The 27,594-nt window shown below is 39.6% G+C and overlaps 2 protein-coding genes across 2 annotated transcripts in view; one reads left to right on the top strand and one right to left on the bottom strand.

The window, feature by feature from the left end:
- Positions 1-6,910, bottom strand: part of LOC126108559 (NADH dehydrogenase [ubiquinone] 1 beta subcomplex subunit 8, mitochondrial) — a 31,296-nt gene extending 24,386 nt beyond the window's left edge. Inside the window, exon 1 of the mRNA XM_049913846.1 lies at positions 6,757-6,910. Coding sequence (XP_049769803.1) covers positions 6,757-6,838 — 82 coding nt within the window. The 5' untranslated portion in view covers positions 6,839-6,910. The remainder of the gene's footprint in view (positions 1-6,756) is intronic.
- A 351-nt stretch (positions 6,911-7,261) lies between these two features.
- Positions 7,262-27,594, top strand: part of LOC126108558 (large subunit GTPase 1 homolog) — a 200,194-nt gene continuing 179,861 nt past the window's right edge. The window contains exons 1-3 of the mRNA XM_049913845.1: positions 7,262-7,437; positions 7,511-7,633; positions 10,027-10,151. Of these exons, the coding sequence (XP_049769802.1) occupies positions 7,339-7,437; positions 7,511-7,633; positions 10,027-10,151 (347 nt within the window). The 5' untranslated portion in view covers positions 7,262-7,338. The remainder of the gene's footprint in view (positions 7,438-7,510; positions 7,634-10,026; positions 10,152-27,594) is intronic.

Here is a 27,594-nt window from a genome sequence, read left to right as displayed (position 1 = left end):
CAATGCCTAGTTTTCAGCATCTGCCACTGAATTTAGATGAGCATGTCTGTGATGCTTTCAGGCTTACTAAATGAACTTGCAATGAAATGCACTGCTCTTTTTTGCGACTTGTCTGATTCCACAATGAACCACATCTGGTGCAGATTCCAGGTTGATGAGCAATATTCAGGTATTATCCCCACCAAAGTACAAGTGAATGAGGGAGGATTGAAAAGTAATGCACAATTTTCTTCTTTCCTAGTGTTGCAGCTGGAATGTTGAAATTTCACGACAATATAGTTTGAAGTTTGTGCTGCAGAGGGTATTTTGTTCACACTTGTAGCCCTAGCGAGAGAAGCCTGAATTCGGAAAAAAATGTGGTGCGCGTGTTTCTATCACCGACTTGTGAAGAGCAGCAAATTGTATTTTGATATCTGTGGACCAAAAGGCATAAATCAAGTGAAATTTACAGGGACATGCATGGCGTGTATGCAGACGATGGTATATGCCATAGGAATGCCTCCGGATGGCATGCGTTCTTCCGAAAGAGCCATGTGAAAGTTAGTGATTCACCACACTCCGGGCAGCTAGTAACAGCTGCAACCCCGCAGAACGCTGGAGCCATTGACGCAGCAATTTTGAATGACCAGCACGTGCAACTGCGAGGTTATCACAGCAGTTCCACATTTCCCACGGTGCCGTGTGCAATTTGTTCACAACATTAATGCTGCTATTGACAAACGTCTTCGTGACAATGCTCACTCCATGTTGCTGGTTCTGTTCGTGAGATAATCACCAAATCTGGGCGAGAGGTCCTCCAGCATCCAGCGTACACTCTGGACCTTGCACTATTTGATTTTCATCTGTTTGGTCTCATGAAGAAATTCCTGGCCGGCCAGCGCTATGTGACAGATGTGGAAGTGAAATGAGCTGTTTGCAGATGGTTATACTCCAACCAACCAGACTTCTACGGACAAGGCATAATGAAACTGGTACGACAAAATGTGTCGAGTGTTGGTGATCACGTAGAAAAGGAGGTACAAAGATGTATTTTCATTAGTGATTTTTTTTTTTTGCTACCTATTATACTTTTTGGCAACAAAATTTTTGAGAGTTACTTTACAATCCTTCCTCATACATTAAACATTTATTTTTACTTATTTATTCCTTGCTATCTACTAAGACAAATGTAATGAGGAGTCGCAAAAATGAAATTAGTGAAAGAGTGAACATCAAAGCTGGGTGCAACAAACACAGAGGGGGAAGCATGGTGGTCATAAACAGCAGATTAGCACAGGTAAAGAGGTGATTCCTTGCCAAAACAAGTCTACTAGTGTCAAACATGGACCCTAATTTGGAGAAGACATTTCTACATCTACAATGCTACTCTACAAATTACACTTAAGTACTTGGTAGAGGGTTCATCAAACCAATTTCACACTAATCCCCTATTATTCCACTCTCAAACAACATGCGGAAAAAAGGAACACCTATATCTTTCTGCGCAAACTCCGAGTTACCTTATTTTATTATTATGGTCGTTTCACCCTATGTAGGTCAGCGTTAACACACCTGTATTCCAAAAGAGGATGGGCAAATTTCGTATAGGCAGTTTTTTAGTAGATCTGTTGCATCTTCTAAGTAATCTGCCAATAAAATGCAGTCTTTGGTTTGCCTTCCCCACAACATTTTCTGTGTATTATTTTCAATTTAAGTTGTTCATAATTGTAATTCCAAGGCATGTAGTGGAATTTATGGCCTTTAGATTTGATTGGTTTATCATGTAACAGATTTAACCTGTTCGATGGAATGGATGTTGCAGATGATAAAACATGGTTTTGCCACCAACTTTTTAATGCCCTTCGCTATAAATGAATATCGTACATGTTTCCCTGTCCAAAAATAACTGATGGTAAGTCATATAATGAAACTGAAGTCATTTCTGGGGTTCCCCAAGGAAATGTTATATGTCCTCTGCTATTCTTAATCTATATGAATGAGTTTGGACACAATCTGAGCAGCCACCTAAGATTGTTTGCAGATGATGCTGTCATTTACTGACTAGTGAAGTCATCAGAAGACCAAAATTGTAAGATGATTTACACAATATGTCTCCACGGTCTGAAAAGTGGCAATTGACTATAAACAATATAAACTGTGGCTATGAGTACTAAATACAGTAAGTTATATTAAATTTCAGTTACATGAAAACACAAAAAAATTTACACGAAATACCTACAGACTGCAATTCCAAGAGAAACAAATAAGAAGCATTAAAGACTACGCTGTGGGAAAGTTGAACCAAAGACTGTGTTTTACAGGCAACAAATCTAATAAGGAGACTGCCTCCACTATGCTCTTCTATTACCCCTACCAACAATTTAGTATATGTCCCACCACCTAAAAACCACATCAGAACACCCACCCCTGGAAACACATCCCCACGCCCCTCTTTGCACAGGGCCATTACCCTTCCCATACTTCGCCTTCCCAAAATGCGACTCACTAATTTCTGCAACTACTCCCAGCACTCCAAAAGACCGCCTATACTTAAACTCTGTACACACCTCACTGCAAAAATGACAACTATCTAAGGCACACCCATCACTCAGACCTTCCTCCTACACACAAAACCAAATAGGTGAACAATAACCCAATGACATGTTACCAAAACAATGTCATACACGGCCAGCCTATATTTCTCGAACCACGAACAACTCCTATTGGAGCTCGAAATATTATCACAGGCGACATCTCCACGTGTACTCGTCCTCGGTTCGAGTAGCAGGAACGTATGCCAGCATCAATTTGCCACACCGACTACACCTCACAACTCTGAGATTTGGCTGTAACTGTAGAAATTTTAAAATCAAAGCCATATCCTTGCCCATCACGGCTGCTAATGAATAACTTAACTTCAATTGCTAAATCCGTAGCTATAGTCCTTGACCCCATTTGTGGCTTCTGGGATGGGTATGCACAGTAGACAGCTGCACAGCTATCTAATCAGCACTCAGTCTGTTCCCGTGTCCCGTACTGTGTAAACGTCGTCATATTTTAGCATTCTATTGTGTTTTATGTACACAAAACTATGATTGATTTCTGTGGTAGACTGTGTGTTTTCTGATAATGACTGGAATGCCTGGAAGTTTCTGTGTTTTACAAAGAGCCAATGGGCCTTATTTTTAAAGTGTACTTATTCTTCAAATGTGAGGCAGACTCTGGCGAGTCAGTCTGTGACATTCCCAAGAAGCAGGAATGTAATGCAGTTGCTGTCTATGTTCTTCAGCAGTATTCCTTGTCAGCTGTGCAACCAGAGGCCATTAAGATTATAGCAACAAATGACAAACATACACAACATAAAATTTCTAATTGTTATAGTAATGAAAAAAAATAAATAAAGAAATAAATAGATATGGAGTCCTTTAAGGGTCAGTCCTGGGGCCCATTCTTTATGTAGATGACCTTTCAGGAAAGTTAACTAATGCGCCGACAATAATTTCTGCAAATATGAGAAATATCTTAATTATGTCGTATGATGACAGACTGCAAAAAACAGCTGCAGATGTAATACAAGATTTAATACAATGGTTCAGAACAAATAAGCCAATAATAAATTCTGAAAAAACTGTCAGTCAATTTCCACGCTTTCACAGAAACTCCACCCTGCAACACTGATTATTTCACACAGACGGAAAAATCGTCTCGTCTGTGAATGTGACAAAACTTTTTGGCACATGTATGCAGGATAACCTGAAATGGGAAAAACACCTGATTAATGTAAGTAAAAAGTTAAATATGATTACATATGCTGTAAGAACCCCCTCACAAAATACAAGCTGTGGATCATTGGTCACAATGTACCAGTGCAGTGTCCATTCACTACTAATATATGGAATTATCTTTTGGGAGAACTCCATATGTAGCAGAAAAACATTTAAGCTACCAAAAAAAGATTGCAGAATAACAACACATGCTAAATACAGATACTTTTGTAGACCAATATTTAAAAGTCCCAGTATACTGTCCCTCCCTTGATTATATATCACTGAACTACTAATCTTCATAAGAAGCAAGCATATTAAAAGAAGACAATCTTGTCAAGCATAAATGTGATTTCCACTCTCATGATACTTGGTAGAAGCATTATTTGCATGTCAATACAGTAAGTACAAACATTTGTCAGGGAAGAGTGTACCATACTGGCATTATGTTGTATGCCATGCCATCTCAAGCAGATACAAAATTTATCCAAGTTTAAGGTGAAACTAAAAGAGTACTTACTTGACTACTGCTTCTATTCTGTCTGAGTTTTGGAGTACAAACCATATTTTTTTCAATCATCTTACTGTTTTTATAATTATGTTACCAATATTCAACATGTACTGAATGTTTTCTAAATTACAGTATGTATAAGCTTGTATGTATTATATCGCAATTTACAGGATGAATGAAGAAATACAAATACAAAATTGTATTTCACAAACAAACTTCAAAAACTGCACTAATGGCTCAAAACCCGAAATCAAATCGGTAGCCAATAATTACTGCACTGAGATTAAAAATAACTCACTGACAACCCAACAACCTCTGAAAACAAATACTACACAGCGAAAAGTCTAATGTCACACTATGACCACTTAAAAAAAAAAATAAAAAAATCCAACACTTGCCACCTCTTCCTCTACCACACGATTCATTTCAAAGATGTGGCACCTCAATGGTTTCACACAACACAACACAGTTACACCACAGATCAAAGGCAATGGATGGTAGCATAACTGTCAGTTGACCCATATAGCATCATCTCATTCATGTTACAAAGCATAAACCATAAAACTCTTGAAAAGGATTGCCTGTTTCAGCTTAGAAGGTGTGCAATATTCTGAATATCTCTAAAACCACCCAAATTAAATATCCTGACCTGCTCCAGTGATTACACATGTATAAGATGAGTTGTCTTGCACTATACTCCATTTAGATATATTTTTTAAGTGAGGTCAAGATAAAAGGTCACACAAAATCAATTTGTCTGAATAAGGCTATTTTAACATATAATGTTTGAAATTTTAAAAAGTGAATGAACTTTTAGTCTGTTTATATAATCTAGTGAGTCAAAAAGAAAATTTATGTATTGCATCTGAGTGTACAGGAATCTATGTTAAACAAGAATAAGTTAGCAAACTATTTCTCACAGGAAAATGTAGATAAAGGAAGGGCTATTGTGTATCTTCAAAATAGCATCCATTTTACTCTATTTAAAGCTGAAGGTTCAGCAGAGATCAATAACAGTGAATTCCTCCTACACAACATGTCTTAATTACTGCAGTATATAGACCTTAAATGGGAAATTTTCATATATTTACAGAAAAAATTCCGTCACTATTACATTAAATGGCGGATAGAATAAAGCAAAAAGTAATTTGTAGATTTTAATATTTTACTGAAAGATCACAAACAATTTGGAAATGTTTTGTTTCTTCACAAGCAGACTATTACTAATCTTGAATAAAACATAGTACACACAGTTCTGAGCTCCAGACCACACTGAGAAATAAGAGGGAAAGAAAGCGAAACAGAACATTCTAAAAAGCTAGTTCTCTGATTAACTGTCAAAAAGCTGAATTTTTCTTCTTGGTTTCACTGGTTAATGTCTTAGAGCATCATTCTTTGGGGGTAACTTTTGGGTTAATTGTTATCATTTTGTTGACTCACGCTCGCATTGTCATCTTTCAACTTTACCTAGATCTCAGACATTGCTACAAAGCAGTAGGTCACCAGAATTAAGCTTTTGTGTTCACAGTCATTGGCTTTGTGAACTCAACGAAACCGTCACATTTCAGCCTGGCACAGAACTTTAGCTATGATAGGAATCAGTCACTCAGCAAAACTTACATTCAAAACAAACAGATTCAAAACAAATGTTGCAGTCATCCGTTTTCTTTCTGTATGTGCATGCATCACATCATATGGCTGAATGACGGTAAACTGAATCCAACTTTTCACTGAGGGATGAAGTGTTTGTTGCACAGAAATGTGTAATATTTAGGATATGTGTTGTCCTCTGTAGAACCTCTCTGAAAGGTTGGGCATACAAATATCAGTACATGTACTCCCTAATTAACATTTTGATCAATGATGAACTTTAATCCGATAACAGTAACATCCATAAATATAAAAAGCGGAAATGGATTATAATTATTATCCATCACTTATCTTTGACAATTTGTAATCATATCACATACGGGTGTTTTAGATATTCCATTTAGATTACAGTGTAAATCTCACAAAATAATGGCATCTTAAAATTTATGTAAAAAAAAAAAATGTTGTACATGGTCAGCAAATTGCCATATTTTCAACCAAGAATGCACATAGTTTTAAACTAACTGTCACCTTATCCATCATACCAATAACCACTGAAAATGAGAATAATTAAATCATTAATATATCAATATGTTTGAAGAATTTTAATCAAAGTTTCTGACCTGCAATATGCAAACTGTATCATCTTAGGTCATTTATAACTTCCTGCAAGATCATAATCAAATCATTCGCGTTGACACACATAGGTATTCGATAAAAATTCATCCTTTTGTCAGGTAACGAGAGAATTTATTTATTTTTGTACATAAATTATGCATCCAGAAAATACAGAACTACGGTGTTTGCTGTATTATAACCTAACTTCTACATTTACTTGAATGTGAAGTTTTATGGCAATGCGTACAAAACTATGAACCAAAAGAAAAAATTATCTAGTTCCTTCGTACTCACATTTTCTAACAACCTGATACGTAGGTACTATATTACATTTGTTTAGCGCTCCGCTCCTCAGTAACTGCACAACCATTGCCATTTTGCCTGGCGAGTTGCCTTCTGAGTTCCGACAGCTGCTTAAATTAGTCTTTGGCGGATTTGGATATGCATCAGCTGTAGAGTCGATAGGGCGTTACAAGACCTAAATTGGTCACTCTCACTTCTATATTTGTTTTACTTTCCATAATTAAAGCATTAAATATTTTTCACTGCCTGAAGCTCCCCCGTTTGTGATCGAGGGGGGTAAGGTCTCCAGTCTCTTGCGTTTCCATGACATTGCTTTGAAATGAAAGAAATTATACACAAAAAGCTCTGAATTTTAGCTAAATTAAATTGGGAACAATAATAAATCCCAAATTAGTTGCACTGTACCATAGGTTTTATTGCAAGATACAACTGCTGCAACAATCGATGTATGTATGACGTCGTGTAGCTTCTCTTTTTGACAACAGACAAACGAACTTTGAAACCTGTGCCAGCAGACAGCGTGTGTTGTGTAATGAAGTTATAGATATGTGGTAATAAACATTAGAACGAAACATGGGAAAAAAGAATAGAAATAGTAGCAGCCTAGGGAGGGCTTTAATCAGGGATAGATTTGGCTCTTCGCAGAGGAGCAGGAAAGGTGCGGACTCGTTGGTAAGTCATTGAGCATTATGCATCCCCTTCGTTGATTTTTAAGGATTAGAAAGTGAATGATTTTCTTTCGTAGTTGCATACTGCCGACATCAATGATGGTTATGACTGGGGAAGGCTTAATCTTCAGTCTGTCACGGAAGAGAGTTCGTTTCAAGAATTCCTGTCTACTGCAGAGCTTGCTGGAACTGAATTTCAGGTACATCTCACACAATGAACGATTTTTCTTTTAATGCACTCTATCAGTTTGCTTAGAACTCCAGGCACGTGGTTGAAAATACAAGATATTGCGTTCATATACAGTCACCCTGCTCATTGTGTAAACTTCAGGTGACAGTTATGAAAATACACTTCTAAAGATTAGATTGTACTGTTCAGGTGTGACTGCATTGCAACAATAGTGGCACATGAACGAGGCAGAGTTTTTATTACTACAGATTTTCTGTAAAGACACATACTTCTGAGAATTGGTGATAGGTGTGCCCTGAATGTAATCAATAAATCAATTAAAACACGCATTTTTTGAAAGTATGGGTAAGGTACAGTGTAATTTTTCTAATCAAAATATTTTAACTTCTAAGTGTGTGGAACAAATATATTGCTACATCAATTCACAATAAATATGAAAGTGTCAGTTGTTTAAGAGTGGGAGACATGGGTATGGTTTTATTTACAGAAAGTGCTTGTGATAGAGGGGTTTTCGTTAGTGAATTTGTGTTCTTAGATAACTGGAAAAAAGTTAAAAGCAAATGGTGTGCAGTTGCTGGAAATTCAAAATCATAGGGTGGAGTGCAAGTAGAGTTTGAGAAATTGGTGCAGGCTAGAATATTCATCTTCCATAGTAGATTATTCCTGTCATTTCTATTTGTTTCAGTTCACCAATGGTTATATTTTCCCTTTTGTTTGCTAAAAAACTTAAGCAGTAATTGCAGAGTACTACATATATCACCCTCACCGCGAAGTATAGTCTAGAGGAAAATGCAAATACAGAATGAGAAATGGTTACTGGCAATGTGGCCAGGATCTTACAAGAAAATCAGTTGCAAGCACATTTCCAGTGACACTGTGTCTGTGACATTCAGTGCCCTAATGAATGCCATTTGCAGTAGTGGCCATAACATTGCTTTGGGTATAGTATGATGCAGTCTGTAACCAAAAAGAAATTTTATTATGGGAAAAACTCTCAGGTAAAGTCTGGATACGGCCAGCGGCAGTGTTGCTCTATTGCTAATAGTTTGGCAATGACAGTTAACTGAAGATATACTTGTACTGTATCTCCCCCTTTTTGGGAAAGTCAGTTACTGAGCCGTGAATTTGTATTGAACTTGACAATAATGACTACCACTTTGCCAGTTTACTGCTCCTCACAACAAAATGAAGGGTGTCACTATTGGTGTCTCAGGAGACATCTTCGGATATAGAGGAATACTCAATACGAGTCATAGGCTTTGACCACTGTCATGGGAAACATACAACAAATGCTGTAAATAAGACTATGACTGTTAACTTTTTTTCCCCCCTCCCCAAATGAGGTAAGGTACAGGTCAATCTGTCTACATAACCAATTTTTTTTTACTATCACATTATTTGGCTTCACGACCTGTCAACTGAGCTGTCACCTTCCAACCTAACCTAGACCTTGGGCAAAGCTACAGATAAGTCTGTCACAATCTTTTTACAAATGCGATGGCTTTGCCAACTAAGAGCAGAACTGTGAATAAATGCACCCAAAGGAGACTTGACAGCTGTAATTAACATAACATCACCGGCCAAAGCTGACGACTTATACTGAACGCTCCTCTTGATCCAGCATCTTCACTTGTCAGAATCTTAGCATTTTGCAGTTTTAGCAGGGGTCATACTAATATCTATTACTAAGTGACTATCCTGGAACTCAGTACTAGTTGAAGATTGCTTATCTAATGGCTTACAGAGGCAACAAAATTTTGATTTTCAGTATTTGTATAGTAATTGGCTGAATTTAAGCATTCAAAAACCTCACATAATCTTCTCAATAAGAGGTGTATTGTTATGTTAAAAGTTTAACACAATAACCCAAGTATTACAGTTAGGAAGAGAGAGAGAGAGAGAGAGAGAGAGAGAGAGAGAGTGTGTGTGTGTGTGTGTGTGTGTGTGTGTGTGTGTGTGTGTGTGTTTTGCGCACTTAGCAACTTCCAACAAACCTCTAAACATAATTTAAACCTTTCAAAAACTTTTTCTCACATTAGATATTTAAAACATCAAGTCCTCTGTAAAGTAATCAGATGTTTGAAGCTGTTTCATGCATAGGAATTTCGTTCTTTGAAGAATCAGTGGTGTATTGGTATGCAAGAGAAAAGGTGACAATTGGTACAATGTATGTTCTTGCCAACTTCTTTTGTCTAACCTGACTTGGGATTTGAAATGTCGTGTCCTGAACTTTGATGGACTTTTGTAATTGTCTTTTTTTGCTCTGTTTTCATCTTGAGACTGATTAAGTTATACAAATTTGTAGTTATTTGGGAGTCTCTCCATGTTTTTGTCTGTTTGTAGGTGACTTCTGTACACTTTTTTTTATTTGAAGGGATGCAATACAGTTGTTGAAATTTGCAGGCAGAAAAGTTGAATATAAAATTTGTGGACCCAAAGGCCACAGTTGGACTTTTGACTGATGAGGAGAAAAGGAAAATAAGAGAGACCCAGGAGAAGAACAAACACTTGGTGGGAATTCCAAGAAGGTAAGTCAGTGGGGAGGGGGTTGTTGCCTATGGCCAGTCTAATGGCTTCTCATACCTGCTTTACTGTTGTTTGCTTTGTATGTTTATCTCAGTCCAATGACTTGACTGCTGCAGCTCTCCACACTGGTCTATCATGTGCAAGTCACTTTTTATCTGTGTAGCTACTGCAACCTACACCCATTTGAACCTGCTTACTGAACTGAGTTACTGTAGTTTTTTCCTTCTTTCTCTAAAATCCCCCCTCCCCTTTCCCCCAAACTTCCTTCCACTACTGATGTAACTATTCACTGCTCCCACAGCAGGAAGTCTATTAAATGACACAACCTTTTAGACAAGTTGTACAAAAAAGTTCTCTCATCTCAAATTTGATTTGTTGCCTCTTTATCGTTCATGATCTTCACCACTGTTGTCATAGGAGAATTGTATTTCCAAGTCTATAGCTGATAGTTTTTTAGAATAGAGGTCTCACTGCTGTATTTTTTTTTTTTTAAAGTTTATATTTCATTCTTTGTCACTGGGTTTGACATTCATATTCTGAATTGCGCATTCTTGTAATTTGTGATGGTATTGAACTGGAAGAGGTCTTGTTAGGAAAACTAGTCGCATAAAATGAAAACACTGAAAAAAGAGTAGAGTCTAGCTGTAGAACTATTATTCAGAAAACAGTTGCCGCCTTATTGGTTATCCAATCAATTCGGCTGACTTAAGCATCCTTCTGTTTTGTCACATTTCAAAAGCTTTTATTCTCTTCTTGTCTGAACTACTCATATGGGTTCAAAATAAATAAATCGCCAGGTCCTGATGGGATTCCAATTCGGTTTTACAGAGAGTACTCTTTGCATTGGCTCCTTACTTAGCTTGCATTTATCGCGAGTCTCTTGCCCAACGTAAAGTCCCGAGCGACTGGAAAAAAGCGCAGGTGACGCCTGTATATAAGAAGGGTAGAAGGACGGATCTTCAAAATTACAGACCAATATCCTTAACATCGGTTTGTTGCAGGATTCTTGAACATACACTCCTGGAAATGGAAAAAAGAACACATTCACACCGGTGTGTCAGACCCACCATACTTGCTCCGGACACTGCGAGAGGGCTGTACAAGCAATGATCACATGCACGGCACAGCGGACACACCAGGAACCGCGGTGTTGGTTGTCGAATGGCGCTAGCTGCGCAGCATTTGTGCACTGCCGCCGTCAGTGTCAGCCAGTTTGCTGTGGCATACGGAGCTCCATCGCAGTCTTTAACACTGGTAGCATGCCGCGACAGCGTGGACGTGAACCGTATGTGCAGTTGACGGACTTTGAGCGAGGGCGTATAGTGGGCATGCGGGAGGCCGGGTGGACGTACCGCCGAATTGCTCAACACGTGGGGCGTGAGGTCTCCACAGTACATCGATGTTGTCGCCAGTGGTCGGCGGAAGGTGCACGTGCCCGTCGACCTGGGACCGGACCGCAGCGACGCACGGATGCACGCCAAGACCGTAGGATCCTACACAGTGCCGTAGGGGACCGCACCGCCACTTCCCAGCAAATTAGGGACACGGTTGCTCCTGGGGTATCGGCGAGGACCATTCGCAACCGTCTCCATGAAGCTGGGCTACGGTCCCGCACACCGTTAGGCCGTCTTCCGCTCACGCCCCAACATCGTGCAGCCCGCCTCCAGTGGTGTCGCGACAGGCGTGAATGGAGGGACGAATGGAGACGTGTCGTCTTCAGCGATGAGAGTCGCTTCTGCCTTGGTGCCAATGATGGTCGTATGCGTGTTTGGCGCCGTGCAGGTGAGCGCCACAATCAGGACTGCATACGACCGAGGCACACAGGGCCAACACCCGGCATCATGGTGTGGGGAGCGATCTCCTACACTGGCCGTACACCACTGGTGATCGTCGAGGGGACACTGAATAGTGCACGGTACATCCAAACCATCATCGAACCCATCGTTCTACCATTCCTAGACCGGCAAGGGAACTTGCTGTTCCAACAGGACAATGCACGTCCGCATGTATCCCGTGCCACCCAACGTGCTCTAGAAGGTGTAAGTCAACTACCCTGGCCAGCAAGATCTCCGGATCTGTCCCCCATTGAGCATGTTTGGGACTGGATGAAGCGTCGTCTCACGCGGTCTGCACGTCCAGCACGAACGCTGGTCCAACTGAGGCGCCAGGTGGAAATGGCATGGCAAGCCGTTCCACAGGACTACATCCTGCATCTCTACGATCGTCTCCATGGGAGAATAGCAGCCTGCATTGCTGCGAAAGGTGGATATACACTGTACTAGTGCCGACATTGTGCATGCTCTGTTGCCTGTGTCTATGTGCCTGTGGTTCTGTCAGTGTGATCATGTGATGTATCTGACCCCAGGAATGTGTCAATAAAGTTTCCCCTTCCTGGGACAATGAATTCACGGTGTTCTTATTTCAATTTCCAGGAGTGTATTCTCAGTTCGAATATAATGAATTTCCTTGAGACAGAGAAGTTGCTGTCCGTGCATCAGCGCGTCTTAAGGAAGCATCGCTCCTGCGAAACACAACTAGCCCTTTTCTCACATGATATCTTGCGAACCATGGATGAAGGGTATCAGACCGATGCCATATTCCTTCACTTCCGGAAAGCGTTTGACTCGGTGCCCCACTGCAGACTCCTAACGAATGTACGAGCATATGGGATTGGTTCCCAAGTATGTGAGTGGCTCGAAGACTTCTTAAGTAATAGAACCCAGTATGTTGTCCTCGATGGTGAGTGTTCATCGGAGGTGAGAGTGTCATCTGGAGTGTCCCAGGGAAGTGTGGTAGGTCCGCTGTTGTTTTCTATCTACATAAATGATCTTTTGGATAGGGTGGATAGCAATATGCGGCTGTTTGCTGATGGTGCTGTGGTGTACGGGAAGGTGTCGTCGTTGAGTGACTGTAGGAGGATACAAGATGACTTGGACAGTATTTGTGATTGGTGTAAAGAATGGCAGCTAACTCTAAATATAGATAAATGTAAATTAATGCAGATGAATAGGAAAAAGAATCCCGTAATGTTTGAATACTCCATTAGTAGTGTAGCGCTTGACACAGTCACGTCGATTAAATATTTGGGTGTAACATTGCAGAGCGATACAAAGTGGGACAGGCATGTAATGGCAGTTGTGGGGAAGGCGGATAGTCGTCTTCGGTTCACTGGTAGACTTTTTGGAAAATGTGGTTCATCTGTAAAGGAGACCACTTATAAAACACTAATTCGACCTATTCTGGAGTACTGCTCGAGCGTTTGGGATCCCTATCAGGTCGGATTGAGGGAGGACATGGAAGCAGTTCAGAGGCGTGCTGCTAGATTTGTTACTGGTAGGTTTGGTCATTGCGTGAGTGTTACGGAAATGCTTCAGGAACTCGGGTGGGAGTCTCTAGAGGAAAGGAGGCATTCTTTTCGTGAATCGCTACTGAGGAAATTTAGAGAACCAGCATTTGAGGCTGAGTGCAGTACAATTTTACTGCCGCCAACTTACATTTCGCGGAAAGACCACAAAGGTAAGATAAGAGAGATTAGGGCTCGTACAGAGGCATATAGGCAATCATTTTTCCCTCGTTCTGTTTGGGAGTGGAACAGGGAGAGAAGATACTAGTTGTGGTACGAGGTACTCTCCGCCACACAACATATGGTGGATTGCGGATTATGTATGTAGATGTAGATTGTCCGCATTTCATTTTCATATAAGACTGCACTCCAGACAATTACTTCCAGAAAAAGATTTTCTTGCACTTAAACTTGTATATTAAGTTAAAAATTCTGTTGCCAGTCTGCATTTTATAGCCTCTCCACTTTGTTTGTCATTGTCAGTTATTTTCCTGCTGAAATAACAAAACTTATATGCTACTTTCGGTATCTAATTACCTACTCTGATACCCTCTGTGTCACCTGTTTCAATTCAGTGACACTATCACATTTGTTGATGTACTTGAGAAATCACAAAAAAGAAGAAAGAATTAAAGTTCAGGGAGAAGAAATAAGAACTTTGAGTTTTGCCGATGACATTATAATCCTGTCATGGCAAAGGAATTTGACGAGCAGTCAAATGGAGTGGACAGTGTCTTGAAAGGAGGATAGAAGATGAACATAAAAGCAAAACAAGGATAATGGAATGTAGTTAAATTAAATCAGGTGGTACTGAGAGAATTAGATTAGGAAACAAGAAACTAAAAGTAGTTGGTGAGGTTTGCTATTTGTGCAGCAAAATAACTAATGATGGCCAAAGTAGAGAGGGTATAAAATGTACACTGGCAATGGGAATAAAAGAAATTTATCAACATTGAATGTAGATTTAAGTGCTAGGAAGCCTTTTCTGAAGGGACATGAAACTTGGACGATAAATAATTTAGACAAGAAAAGACTAGAGGCTTTCGAAATGTGGTGCTACAGAGGAAAGCTGAGATTCCGTGGATAAAGTGTGTAACTAATGACTAGGTTCTAAATAGAATTGGGACAAAATGAAATTTGTGACACAACTTGACTTAAAGAAGGGATCGGCTGTTAGGACTTACTCTGAGATTCAGAAGGATATAGATTGCAATAGTTATTCAAAGATGAAGAGGCTTGCACAAGGTAAAGTAACACTGATGGCCGAATGCACCAATCTCGATTAACAGTTAACCGCGGTTAAGTCTGTATATAATCCTGTTCAGCGCAGTATTCTGGTGCACCAACATCGATCTAAGTTAAACGAGGGAATCGACTGCAGTTATATTTAACCGGGGCTCTTTCCCGGTTTTCTATACATAACGACGGTTTTAGAAGCATACGCTATTAAGATGGCGGCGCGTTTTGATGTTATGGATGGCATTGAGGAAGATTTGTTATACCTTGACCATTTAAATCGTGACCAAAATCGTGTTGGAGTGATTGTGGAAAGGGGAAACCCTTTTGAAGATTATGGTGACAGGAAGTTTGAAGAGAGATTTCGTCTGTCAAAAGAAACAGTGTGGTGGTTATTAAATCAAATTAATGATAGGCTAGAATTTCCTACTGATCGGAATAACCCTGTTTCTCCGATAAACAGACTTTTGATTACTTTAAGGGCATATGCAACAGGTGCATTCAACATTCTTATTGGGGACAACAGTAATATACATTGTACAACAGCACAACGAATCATCAGTGATGTATCAGACATCGTAGCATCACTGTCTCCTCATTTAATAAAATTTCCTACAAGAGAAGAAGTGCGCTCTGTGATGTATGGTTTTAGCCAATTGGACCGATTTCCTGGCGTTCTTGGTACCTTGGATTGTACCCATATAAGAATTCAGTCTCCTGGAGGACATAATGCTGAACTTTTCCGCAATAGGAAATCATATTTTTCCTTTAACTGTCAAACGATTAGTGATCACAATTTGTTAATAAGAGATATTGTTGCTCGATGGCTGGGCTCTGTGCACGACAGTACCATATTTCTCAACTGCGCTCGCAGAGCTCAATTTGAAAACGGAGAAATACCACAAGGTCACTTATTGGGGGATAGTGGTTATGCATGTAAATCCTACTTATTAACTCCACTTTTAAATCCACAAAATGAAGCAGAGCATCAATATAACAGGTCTCATATTAAAACTAGAAACACTGTTGAGAGAAAATACGGTATGTGGAAGAGAAGATTTCCCATATTATCTGTACGAATAAGATGTAATCCACAGGAAGCAATGTCAATCATTGTGGGTATGGCTGTCTTGCATAATATTGCGAGGAGTACAAGCAGTGAAGAACCACCAGAAGATCCTGAAATTTCTCGACTTTTAAATCAGTTACGTGATGAGAGAGACCCCAACATTGAAGACAATGAACCAGTGCTACCTGGACAGCAGATGTATCGTGATGATACATTACCTGGAAGAGCAGTTCACCGTGCTATAATTAATGAACATTTCCGATAATGTAACAGACATTGTTCGTAATGAAAAATTATGATTATAGTTATGGGATTTCGTCGTATTTTCAATTTTTCAGATTATTTCAGCATGTAATCTATTTTGTTTCTGCTGTCTAGCGAACATGAAAGTACTCACTGAACTGGGTGTGTGATGCGAAATTTGAGGTTTTGTTGTGCCAGGGACAGGATATGCTGCCTACAGACAATTACCCAGCTGCTGCTTTTCTGAGATATTTTTTTAGTGTGGAACTGTTGCTAATTCATTATTAAAGATATATTTCTTGCATCACATTGGTTGTGAAAGCAATGCAGTACTCTGTTATTTATATACATGTTCAGTTTCTGGGTATGTACTTAAATTTGAGAACAAATGACTCCATTACATTTAGAGAGAGAGTGAGAGTAAAAGCGAGTGGAATAAAATATAATGGATATTTCTGTATTATGTTCACTATAGATCCTAAACATCTCTTAAATTTTCTACTGTAACAACAAATATGTGAATGTCCAACAGTTTTGCAATATTAAAAGAGCACATTCTTTATTATTAGAACCTTTCACTTTAGAGATTATTTTACTGCACTTCTGCTCAGTATTAATACAGTCTTATCACCTAGATTAGGTTAAAATTGTGAATATGCAGTATACACATGGGCACAAAATAAATAATCATTTGTGTAATAACATAAAATGTCAGATTGGGATTCTTTATTTGTTAAATTGTTTCCATATTAATCACTACTCTTTATTTACAATATGATTTTCTTCAAACATAAGCGTGTGTGGCCATATGGTTGTGCAAAGAATTGAATTACGTTGTTAATTCTAGTCAGTCATGCGTGTAGCAGCACTTTACACAATATTATGCACAACTGTATGGCATTTAAAAAAAATACATGAAATTGAAGACAAATTTGTGTTTAGAAATTGCCACCAAAAACAAGTTATCGTTGGTACAAAAGGCAATGGAATTTTGTCAGCAATGTCTAATACTTTGGGGATCAGTGCGTGAGCAATAATTAGTTAAGGAGTGTGCTACTTCAGAAGATATGAAAGCAGAACTGTAATGCTGTGGGTTGACGGTACGAAGTGTCATACTTTAAGTTATTACTGAGGGAAACTCCCTCCCTCACTCTCACTGATATTGATGCAGTTTTTTCACATTTAATGCTCACCTGTAGAGAAGGGAATTCCTTGTGATTGCATAGTGCCACAGAAAAATGCCTCACTACAAATACAGTTGTGGTAGAAGTTATGGGTTGCCATCATAAACATTAGCAGGTGCAGAATATTGCTAAAAAAGCCACACATGCTATGACTACTATAGCAGGAAACAGTGACCCATCATAGGAACGCATTACTGAAAATATCTTGCTACAAATTTTGCTGTGATAAAAGTTATGGGCTGACATTGTAAACATCAACAGGTGCAGAGTATTGCTAGAGAAGCCACACAATGCTAATCTCACTACTGTCCATATTAGCAATGTATTATGCAATAATGCCTCTCTACAAATACTGTTATGATAAATGTTACAGGTTTCCACCACACACATTACCAAGTGGTGTGTCTAGGAAAGCCACATATGCTATGCTTACTTTTGCAGAAAAGAGAACCCACCACAGCAATGTATTTCTCAACAAGCCTCACTTCAAATTGTATTGTCATAAAAGATATAGGTTCCCATTATAAACATTACCAGGTGCAGAGTATTGCACAAAAAACACCACACACAAAATTATTTTTTGGAGCACTTTCCCTCGTAATTTAATATGTTAGGATATTGTGGTACAAACAATGCAAAACATGATAACATTGGGCCTCATGTATATAACTGTTACAGCACATATGTTCATTCCAAAGTTAGAGTAACAAGAATGCTTTATTACTATTATTTTGTTTCATTAACAGTCTACCTCATTGTTCAGTCATTTAAGTTGAAATTGGCACCTGACGTTATGGCTGCAGGCCTGCAACTGACATGTAGCTTACTTGTGTAAACTGCAGTGTTGCTAATCTGTTTTTATACATGAAGTAATTCTAATTTTAAGTGATTGGATCAAACTTAGTCCAGACCAAATAAGATGTAAGCAGATATTAGACGGACACCAACTAGGATAGAAGCAGTATCACTAACAGGACAAACACAGAGAAACAATTTGAACTGTGAGACAACTTTAATACACGAGACAAAATACAACATAGCATAAAAAATTAAAAAAATTCACTGTCACAGGAATAAAAAAGTCACATGTCACTGGCATTTTTCTTCTTCCAGTATTTAAGTTTTTCTTTCAGGGCCAGAATCTTTAAATTTTTTATCCTCAGCTCCTGTTGGTGCTCTGCCTTCATCATGAGTAATTGGGCCTCCAGTAGTTCCACTCTCTTCTTGCACACATTGTCAATCACTGTTCCCGAAGCTGATGGCCTTGGTTTTGCAGGCATCCTGCGACGATGCCAGGTATTTTTTGGCATGCAAATGTTTTCATTGGGTTGATCAGGAGACTGTGAAACAGATTGCAGCTGGGTTACATCCGCCAGAACATTATTTGGTGTCTCTTTACTTAGTATTACGACAGGTGTGTGGGAAGTGCTAGGTTGTGTGCTCTCTGCTAACTCGACAACTGAAGCAGGTGGCGTGTTCTCACTGCACTGCACTGCACTGCACTGCACTGCTCTCCTCTCCATGTTGACAACATCCACAATCATGTTAAACTGTGCATCGGAATCATATGCATTTGTTAATGGTTTCATTGAGGAACCAACAATTTCTAATAGTTTAGCCCGATCGTGGATCGTGGTTTTTTGGGTAGGCTTCCCCCCACCTGCTTTATACACTTCCACCTTTTCTTCTGCAAGGTCTTTTCGAAGTCTTCTTTTCATATTTTCATAACAGGTTTTCAGCCTGTCACAGGATCTTTTTGTCACACCTGAAATTAAATAAATGAAGTTTGTAATACCATAAATTAATTCTCATATTATTTACATTCATAAGTCCATTTTGCATTCTGAGGCTCTTAACTTATAACTGCAATAAAAATGTAAGATCTGTATATTGCTTTTGATTACATATCAGTTCATTAAAAAGAAAGTGGTATAAGCATATATGAAGAATATGGCACAGGGCTTAAGTGAGAAACGTACGTTCACAATTTTCAACATAAAAGCTTCCGTTAGTCACATAATATTTAGTTAACAGTAGCACGGCATTGGATTTAAATTTAAAACTAACAAAACAATTCCAACCGTAAATGTACATAGTCCTATCACGTATTTCAGTGGTACGCCAATAACAGTTTCAAATTTCAAACTAAAAGCCAGTGTGTGCCATATCCTACGCTTACGATGAACCTAGAAAAGTTATTCATTTATGAGTAAACTTACCAGGAGTAGAATTAAATTGCACCTCCACATGGAACCACATTGCCTGTTTTTCTTTTAAGCTGCAGCCGTCAGTTTTCTTATTTTCAAGAACGGAAGCATTTGCACCCACCAGTTCAAGAAGTACACCTATCTCGTACTTCGAGAAATTCGGTGTTCTTCTTTTATTCTCCATTATTCTCCAAAAAAGAAACCAACAGATCAGAAATAGGTACCGAGGTATGTAAACACACTTCTGCTTGTCGACTGAAAAAACAGCAAAGATAGAACGTGGCACCAGTGATTATCTTTGCAATTTCATGTTTACTAACATCTTTGCGTTGCCAGGGCACGTTCCATTGCAATGTAGAGAGTTTACCGCGGTCAAATGCACAGTTGGCTGACGACGGTTTGCTGACCAGCGATTAACGTTGGTGCACTGCAGAAACATTTTAAATGCGATTTACTTTTAACCGTGATTGCGGGACCTTGGTTATCATGCTTTTTCACCGGGGTTGGTGCACTCGGCCATGAGAGCTGCATCCAAGCAGTGTTTGGGCTGAAGATGACAACAACGATGTTATATAATCTCTTCAAGATGAAACCAAACTGTACAGAGAGCCAACTAAAGTGCACATAAGATGTAGAAAGCTCTTTCACTACATGGTGCTGCTTGTAACTTCTTCGTTCAGTTGTAGACAGTGTGCTGGTAGAATACAGTAGCCAATGAGAATGGCTGAGTCTAATCATTTCTTTCAGTGGAAAATCAAATTGATTACATTTTTTTTAGATGGACAACAGGAAGAAAACTGGATGTGCAGACAGGCTGACCTGTAGTGAAACCTGAGGAAGATGGTATTGGAATGTGACAATTTGGTTGCAAGTTGGCAAAGCTGATGTATTCAACATGAAAATATGGTTGCTGTAAGAGACTGATGTGTACTGTAGCCTGAGATATATGTTTGTCATTGTGATAACCTACTTATATGTCTTATTTCCAGTTTTACCAAAAACTCCTACAGTTTGTTTAAAGTGTAATCCATTAGGAAAAAATGCCAGCTAGCTTTATTTATGCACCATGAGAAATTGCAAAAGACCAATCTGACTGACTACCAACAATTGACTCACGATTTATTGTGTTCACATCCCACCATTCATTGTCCACACAGTTACCAAATGTCATACACAGTGGAAGAACTGAGTACACCATTAGTGTACTTTTATCCAAAGTGTGTACTACATACTGTGCTCATTCATGGTATGATGCAAATGTTAGGAATAAATCTCCGTGTAAGTTTGGACACTGTGAATGGGAGAATAGTATGTGGTAACTACTATCTGTTAAATAGGTACCGTATTTACTCGAATCTAAGTTGCACTTTTTTCCAGATTTTGTAATCCAAAAAACTGCCTGCGGCTTAGAATCGAGTGCAAAGTAAGCGGAAGTTCTGAAATATGTTGGTAGGTGCCGCCACAACTAACTTATGCCGTCGAATATATGTAGCGCTACACAGGCATGCTTTGCAGGCACAAAGATAAATACTGGCGCCAAAACCTCTGCATCAGTAAATAAATTTAAAAAAAGGTTGAAGACGAGCTTTTTTTCTCCGCCCCGAATTTTGACCACTGCATTTTCATACGTTATCCAACGAAGTAAATACAAATTCCGTATTGTTCATCTTCGAATGTAGCAGCTTTTCAATGTACTATGAAAATCAGACCGGCAAGACTCTTTGCGATGTTTGTCAGTATGGCCAATTCTACGTTCTGAATTTTTTCCTACTTGTGAGAAGAGATGGTTGCTAATGGGAACTTTTATGAATTGTGAATCACATGCAGTGTTCTCTTCACCATAAGAATAATACAAATATAAACATTTTGCCACGTATTCTTTCGTGTTTGCTACTGTCTCATTTAAATCCTGTCTGCCTAATAAACTACGAAGCTAGAGCGAGACAACAGCAAACGCGGAAGTATACACATGTCATGTTTATATTCATATTATTCTTATGCGTAATAGTGATAGTGAGAAATGAAGCATGGCAATTGACTAAATTATTAAATCAAAGATGACTCTAATTTCTATGTAGAAAGTAATGTACTGAAGAGGCGTCTGCAAAGATTTTCAAACGGAGAAAAATTTTCGCTAAACTCTCGTTCAGAACATCTTCTATCATACGCAGTTTATTATTTGGTTCTTGTTGATCATTATCAAAGAAAGCAGCAGTGTAAATAACAACAAATAGCCGTTTCTTGCCATTGTTTCACTACTGAGCCAATTCATCTCTCTTTTTTTATTGTAAGCGGCGGTAGCACGCACAAAAGCAAACCGTGCCGCGAGCGGCGAAAGGCCGTAAACGCGCCCTATCAGAATGCGACGAACAATGCATGCCACAGTTCAGTAATGCATTTTCAGCTTAGAGTGACGTAAACACCTATAACAAAGAAAATGGTGCTTACCAGATCAAAGGAAAATAAGAAATCAATTCAAACCAGACGAAGCACGTGAAAAAGGAAGGGTACCCGTATAAATACAGATGGAGCACCTGACATAACAATGGCTACTTGGTAAAGCTTAACTGTTAAGGTTACGACTCGCACAAAACTACTGTAGCTGTATCTTCATCCATTTGACCTCAATTGTGTCTCATGTTACAATGAACCAACTTTGTTTCGATTTGGAGGTGCGACCTAAAACTTTTCTTTCCCCTTGAATTTCGAGTCTCAAATTTCAGGTGCGGCTTAGATTCGGGAAAATTTTTTTCCTCGATTTCGAGTCTCATTTTTCAGGTGCGGCTTAGATTCGAGTGCGGCTTAGATTCGAGTAAATACGGTATATCTTTATGCACCTACTGCGGAAATATTGTTCCTGACCTAAAGTGTAGATCAGGACCTGTGAGAGTGCTCATAGGTTGACAGTGTATCAGTTCTGCGTTGCCAATGGGACGATTCTTTGACGTAGTCAATGAGAGATGAGAAGACAAGCAATATATTTCTAGCACCAAAATTGAAACCATTGTCTTGTTTGAAAGAAATATTTTATGATTATGGCAGCCAGTGCTATAAAGTGGACTGATTTAAATGATTTCATTCTGCGTGGCGATGTCATCTGCTAGGGCACGTCTCACAGGTTAATTGCAGGTACATGAAAATGTATCAAATGTGGTGTGAAATGGAGAATGTAGGTGGATCAATGATATTTTGTGAGAGTCGCACATTTAGTGTATTAAAAACAGGTCCGCCTACCTGCTTCCATGATTTAATTAAAAGACATCAATCCACTCACTCAATGTGCTCCCGCAGATCAATTGATTGGCAACACACAGCAGAAAAAATATTTCACTGCTCTTTCGAATATGTCATGGGGTGCGATGCTGTCCTTTGTTTGAAGATACTAGCACAGTTTAAATAGCTATGACTCAAACAAGGAGTAATTAAATTTATAATCCTCATTTATAGCTGCGTTTCACCCTTTCTTCTGAATGCATCACTTCGAAACACGTCATCTACATTCTGCTCTTTCATTGGCTGCGTAAAACAAACAGCTGACGCACCTCCTTTTGTTCCCCTCTTACCCTCAGAGCAAGTGCCGACAATATTCCTGTGCGAAACATGTAAGTACACCACTGGCCCTATTCTAGACGCTTACCTTCTTTCTGTTTCTGATGCGTATTGACTTTCCCATTACTTTTTATATATCATTTCAGATGAAATCATTAACATATATAGTGTGGCGCACGAAATGTGTTACCAATTGTTTCTTTCACAATTTACGACACACATTAGGTATCCTGCTGGCATCTCTACAGCAGTACCAGCAGAGCTTGGAAAAACAAATGAGTTACGAAATGACGTGTGATTCACGATAATGCTGCTAGGAGACTAATAAGCAGCAATGGCTGACAATGGAAGACTGACGACACAGCAACGATTGGCAATTGTGTTACTTTTTCACGAAACGAAAAGCCTTGTCGTGACTCGGAGGCATTTTCGACAACAGTTTAATACACGACGGGTCCCTTGCAAGAAGACCGTCCACAGGTTGTACGATAAATTTGTACAGGAAGGAACAATATTGGAAGCGAAGCGATCTAGGCCTAAGCCTGTTTGTTCACCGGAGAATATTGAAGTGGTACAAGTTGCTGTACAGAGAAGTCTCAGGAAATCGTGTAGAAAGGCAGCAGTGCAACTGGGAATATCCAGACGCTCCGTTCAACGCATTCTTAAAAGTGACCTCCATGTGTACCCATACGAGATGACCTGTCCACAGAATCTCACTGAAGAACACAAGCAGCAGAGACTACTGTTTGCTCAGTGGGCGGAGGATAGGGAAGAAACTCTCAACGACGTTTGGTTTTCAGATGAGGTGCATTTTCATTTGGATGGTGTAATTAACAAACAAAATGTACGTTTTTGGGCCACTGAAAACCCCCAAGTGCTTCATGAACGACAACATTATGCTCCGAGGATTACAGCGTGGGCAGCAATTTCCAGTCACGGACTTATTGGACCCCTTTCTTTGAAGAAACAGTGAACAGCGAGTGTTATTTGAGCATGCTTTGCAATAGCTTCATTCCACAGGTTCTTGCTACTGCCTTGCCCTTCAATACGCAGTGGTTCATGCAAGATGGAGCAAGGCCACATACTGCAAACACTGTGTCGGAGTTTTTACACGAGCATTTCGACATGCAGATCATTTCACTCAGGTTTCCAGATCGCTTCAATGATGGACAAAATTGTCCCCCAATAGTCCAGACCTCAATCCGTGTGACTTTTTTCTTTGGGGGTACCTAAATGAAAAAATTTTCCCTAAACGTCCACGTGATTTAATGGAGCTCAGAAGACTTATTCTTAACTTCAGTGTTCGTTTGAAGGAAGTTAGGACACGAAATGGTGGACATATTGAGCATGTGCTGAGTTAGAACAAATCTCCACGGATGGCTCTTCATTGTAGTATATGTTCCTTTCAGATTGTATTGACAATAAAGTTTATATTAAAAAAACAAAATGGTAACACATTTCGTGCGCCACCCTGTATATCGACGGTTTCATCTGAAATAGGAATCTGTTTTCGTGACAAAAAAATATGAATTACTCGCATTGTGTGGATGCCCCTTTCTTCATTTTCTGCTTTTATGTTTTACAGGAGTATGTTTTATTGGCGTACTGTCCTCTTCGGGATGTGCTCCCCGAGTTTTCTCATACTCTCCCCATCGGTTCGTGGATCGATCTATTTTGTGGTCCTAAAGTATCAGTTGCCCCTATGATCTTTTGATATCTCAGGGTTTCAGGCTGCTACTATCTTTTATGCAGACAGCTGTGAAACTGCGGGTAAGATGGGATGTGCTTTTACATGTCCTGTCGGTCACGAGTCGGGGACACCGTACATTGCTGGGAACGTATAGTGTTTTTACAGTAGAGCTGATAGCCCTGAGCAGAGCCCTCTGTTTTGTTAAACGAGCCTCCGTTGACCGCATTTTAATATTTAGTGACTCATCGGTCAGTGTAGCTCGTGTCACCCTGTTTGTCCCTGCTATTTGTGACCTTCTTACTACCCTTAGCCCTGCTGCCTGCTCAGTTGTCTTTGTCAGGATCCCAAGTCATACGGGTGTCCCAGGGAGTGAACTGGCCGATTGTTTGACTAGGGGAGTGATTACTCGCATCATCGTTCGCTTTGATAAACCCAGTTCTGGATTTGCGAGTGTAAATAAGACCTGTGCCCACTCGGGAGATAGAATGACATGTGATGGGCTAAGCCCTCTAATAAACTGCTGTGCTCTGCTCTTCCTTCCGTTCCTCTCGGAAGATGTCCACCGCCGTATGCTCCCTCTGCACCATTCCTACTGTGCTACCCTGTAGTTTTATTTTGTGGTTGGGGAGCCTTACAGAAATTAGCTGGTATTCTGGCAGAATGCTCCCTCCTTCTGGCTCCCCGTGCTGAACTCGGTCTTTCAAATTCTTTGCCTCTAATATTGGCAGACGATTTGTAGGAGGTTGCACTAGTCTGTGAAAGTGGTTTTTATTATCAGATATAATGTTTTAACCTACCTTTGGGGTGGGGCGGCTGGGTTTGCACGGCTTCCAACTATTATGGACTGTTCGTAAGTGTTACAGATCTATCACCTTAGGTAGGCTTGTGGGAAGTTGCTAAAAGGAAATACACATTTTACAATTTGAAGTGTAAAAAAAATGGGAAAATTTTCCATTTACATTTTGATAATCATATGCTATTAAAATGTTGTGTAGATTGTAATGTTTTCATTTACGAAGCCCGTCTACGAATCGTTTCATTTCCGTGGGTTACTGAGATAGGTTATGCCGAGTGCTGATGAAAATGTTTTGTTTTGTGTTTTTCAGGCTAAAAAAGAGTAATAAAACTGCTTTTGAACCAACCGACACCACAACATTAAAGGTATTCATTTGAAAGCTGTTGCCGGCCGGGGTGGCTGAGCGGTTCTAGGCGCTACAGTCTGGAACCGCGCGACCGCTACGGTCGCAGGTTGGAACCCTGCCTCGGGCATGGGTGTGTGTGATGTCCTTAGGTTGGTTAGGTTTAAGTAGTTCCAAGTGCTAGGGGACTGATGACCTCAGAAGTTAAGTCCCATAGTGCTCAGAGCCATTTGAACCATTTGTAAGCTGTTGCAGTTGTTCCATGAAGATAGGTTTTTCTAAAAAGGTGACGTCACTAGATGCACAGTTCGTCAATTAATCTGTACGTGCCACACTGGCACTATTATAATAATGGCCACCTCAATTTTTTTAAATTCTGCCTGGGGTAAATTAATAAAAACTGATGAAATGTTCAGTAATTTTATGATGATGATATCTGTGTTGGATGGGTTTATTCATCTTTTTAAAATTCAAAAACCCTTTTTATTACAGTGTTAGATGCTAGGGAAATTTTTTAGTACTTTGTCAATACCACAAGAAATTTCAGATGTTTTTTGTTCCTTTGGTAACTAAGTTTTCATAAAGAGAAGCCTGACACAAAAAAATGCAAACTTAAACAGTGAAAATGACACCAAAAGAACAGGTATTGTCTTCATGTAGATAAGGTTAACTGGCTAATGATCTCCTTCAGTGTGGATGCACTCACACTGCCCGAAGTTTTACGGGAATCGCTAGATTGACTGCCGTGAGTAATGAGTATAGTGGGCAGGGGCACTGCAAATGTAGTGTGTGGACAGTAAGTTGGGAATGTGGGTCTCACAGGGAGCGTGTCAGGGGTAAGTCCCTGCAGTCGCACTATCCTCTGTGTCCTCGGTGGCTCAGGCGGATAGAGCGTCTGCCGTGTAAGCGGGAGATCCCGGGTTAGAGTCCCTGTCGGAGCACACATTTTCAGATGTCCCTGTTGACATTTACCGACGCCTGTAAGCAGCTAAAGGTCTCGATTTCATTGTAATTTCATTCTTCGAGAGCTGCAAGATCAACAATGGTATCTGTTCTTTTGGATATGTCCGAAAGAAAAGATACCGTCTTCATATACCTTTTCTCAAGGTTGGTAACTAAGGGGTTGTGGTTTTGTATACCCTTGTCTCCAGTTTTGTAAAAGTCTCGTACCTATTGCTGTGCAGGCAGAGTTTGTGAGTTCATGAAACAGCTTCTGGTGCAGTACACTGCTAAGACAATTGCTCCCTGCCACTATTACACAGTTACGCCCCAGGGTCAGGTAACAGGATAGGAGAATTAAGATTCTACAACACTCCAACAAATTAGTAACAGTCACACAAGTGAGTTAAACAGATTTTCTTATCCTTCTGACCAGTTGAAGCCTGCGGCACTGCATATAATATAACACAAAAAATACCCTCAATGGCTAAGTGCAAATAATAGTAGGTAGACATCGAAGTACATAGCAAATTCAGTTTACAACAACTGTCTGTTCACTTCTAAGAGTTCAGTAGCGACGTTCCCTTTATACAGGGTGTTACAAAAAGGTATGGCCAAACTTTTAGGAAACATTTCTCACACACAAAGAAAGAAAATATGTTATGTGGACATGTGTCCGGAAATGCTTACTTTCCATGTTAGAGCTCATTTTATTACTTCTCTTCAAGTCACATTAATCATGGAATGGAAACACACAGCAACAGAACATACCAGCGTGACTCCAAACACTTTGTTACAGGAAATGTTCAAAATGTCCTCCGTTAGTGAGGATACGTGCATCCACCC

Source organism: Schistocerca cancellata, chromosome 11 (genome assembly GCF_023864275.1).
Source record: "Schistocerca cancellata isolate TAMUIC-IGC-003103 chromosome 11, iqSchCanc2.1, whole genome shotgun sequence".
NCBI classification, from domain to species: Eukaryota; Metazoa; Arthropoda; class Insecta; order Orthoptera; family Acrididae; genus Schistocerca; species Schistocerca cancellata.
Note: the sequence above shows the minus strand (reverse complement) of the source record. Positions and strands in the feature narration are given on the sequence as shown.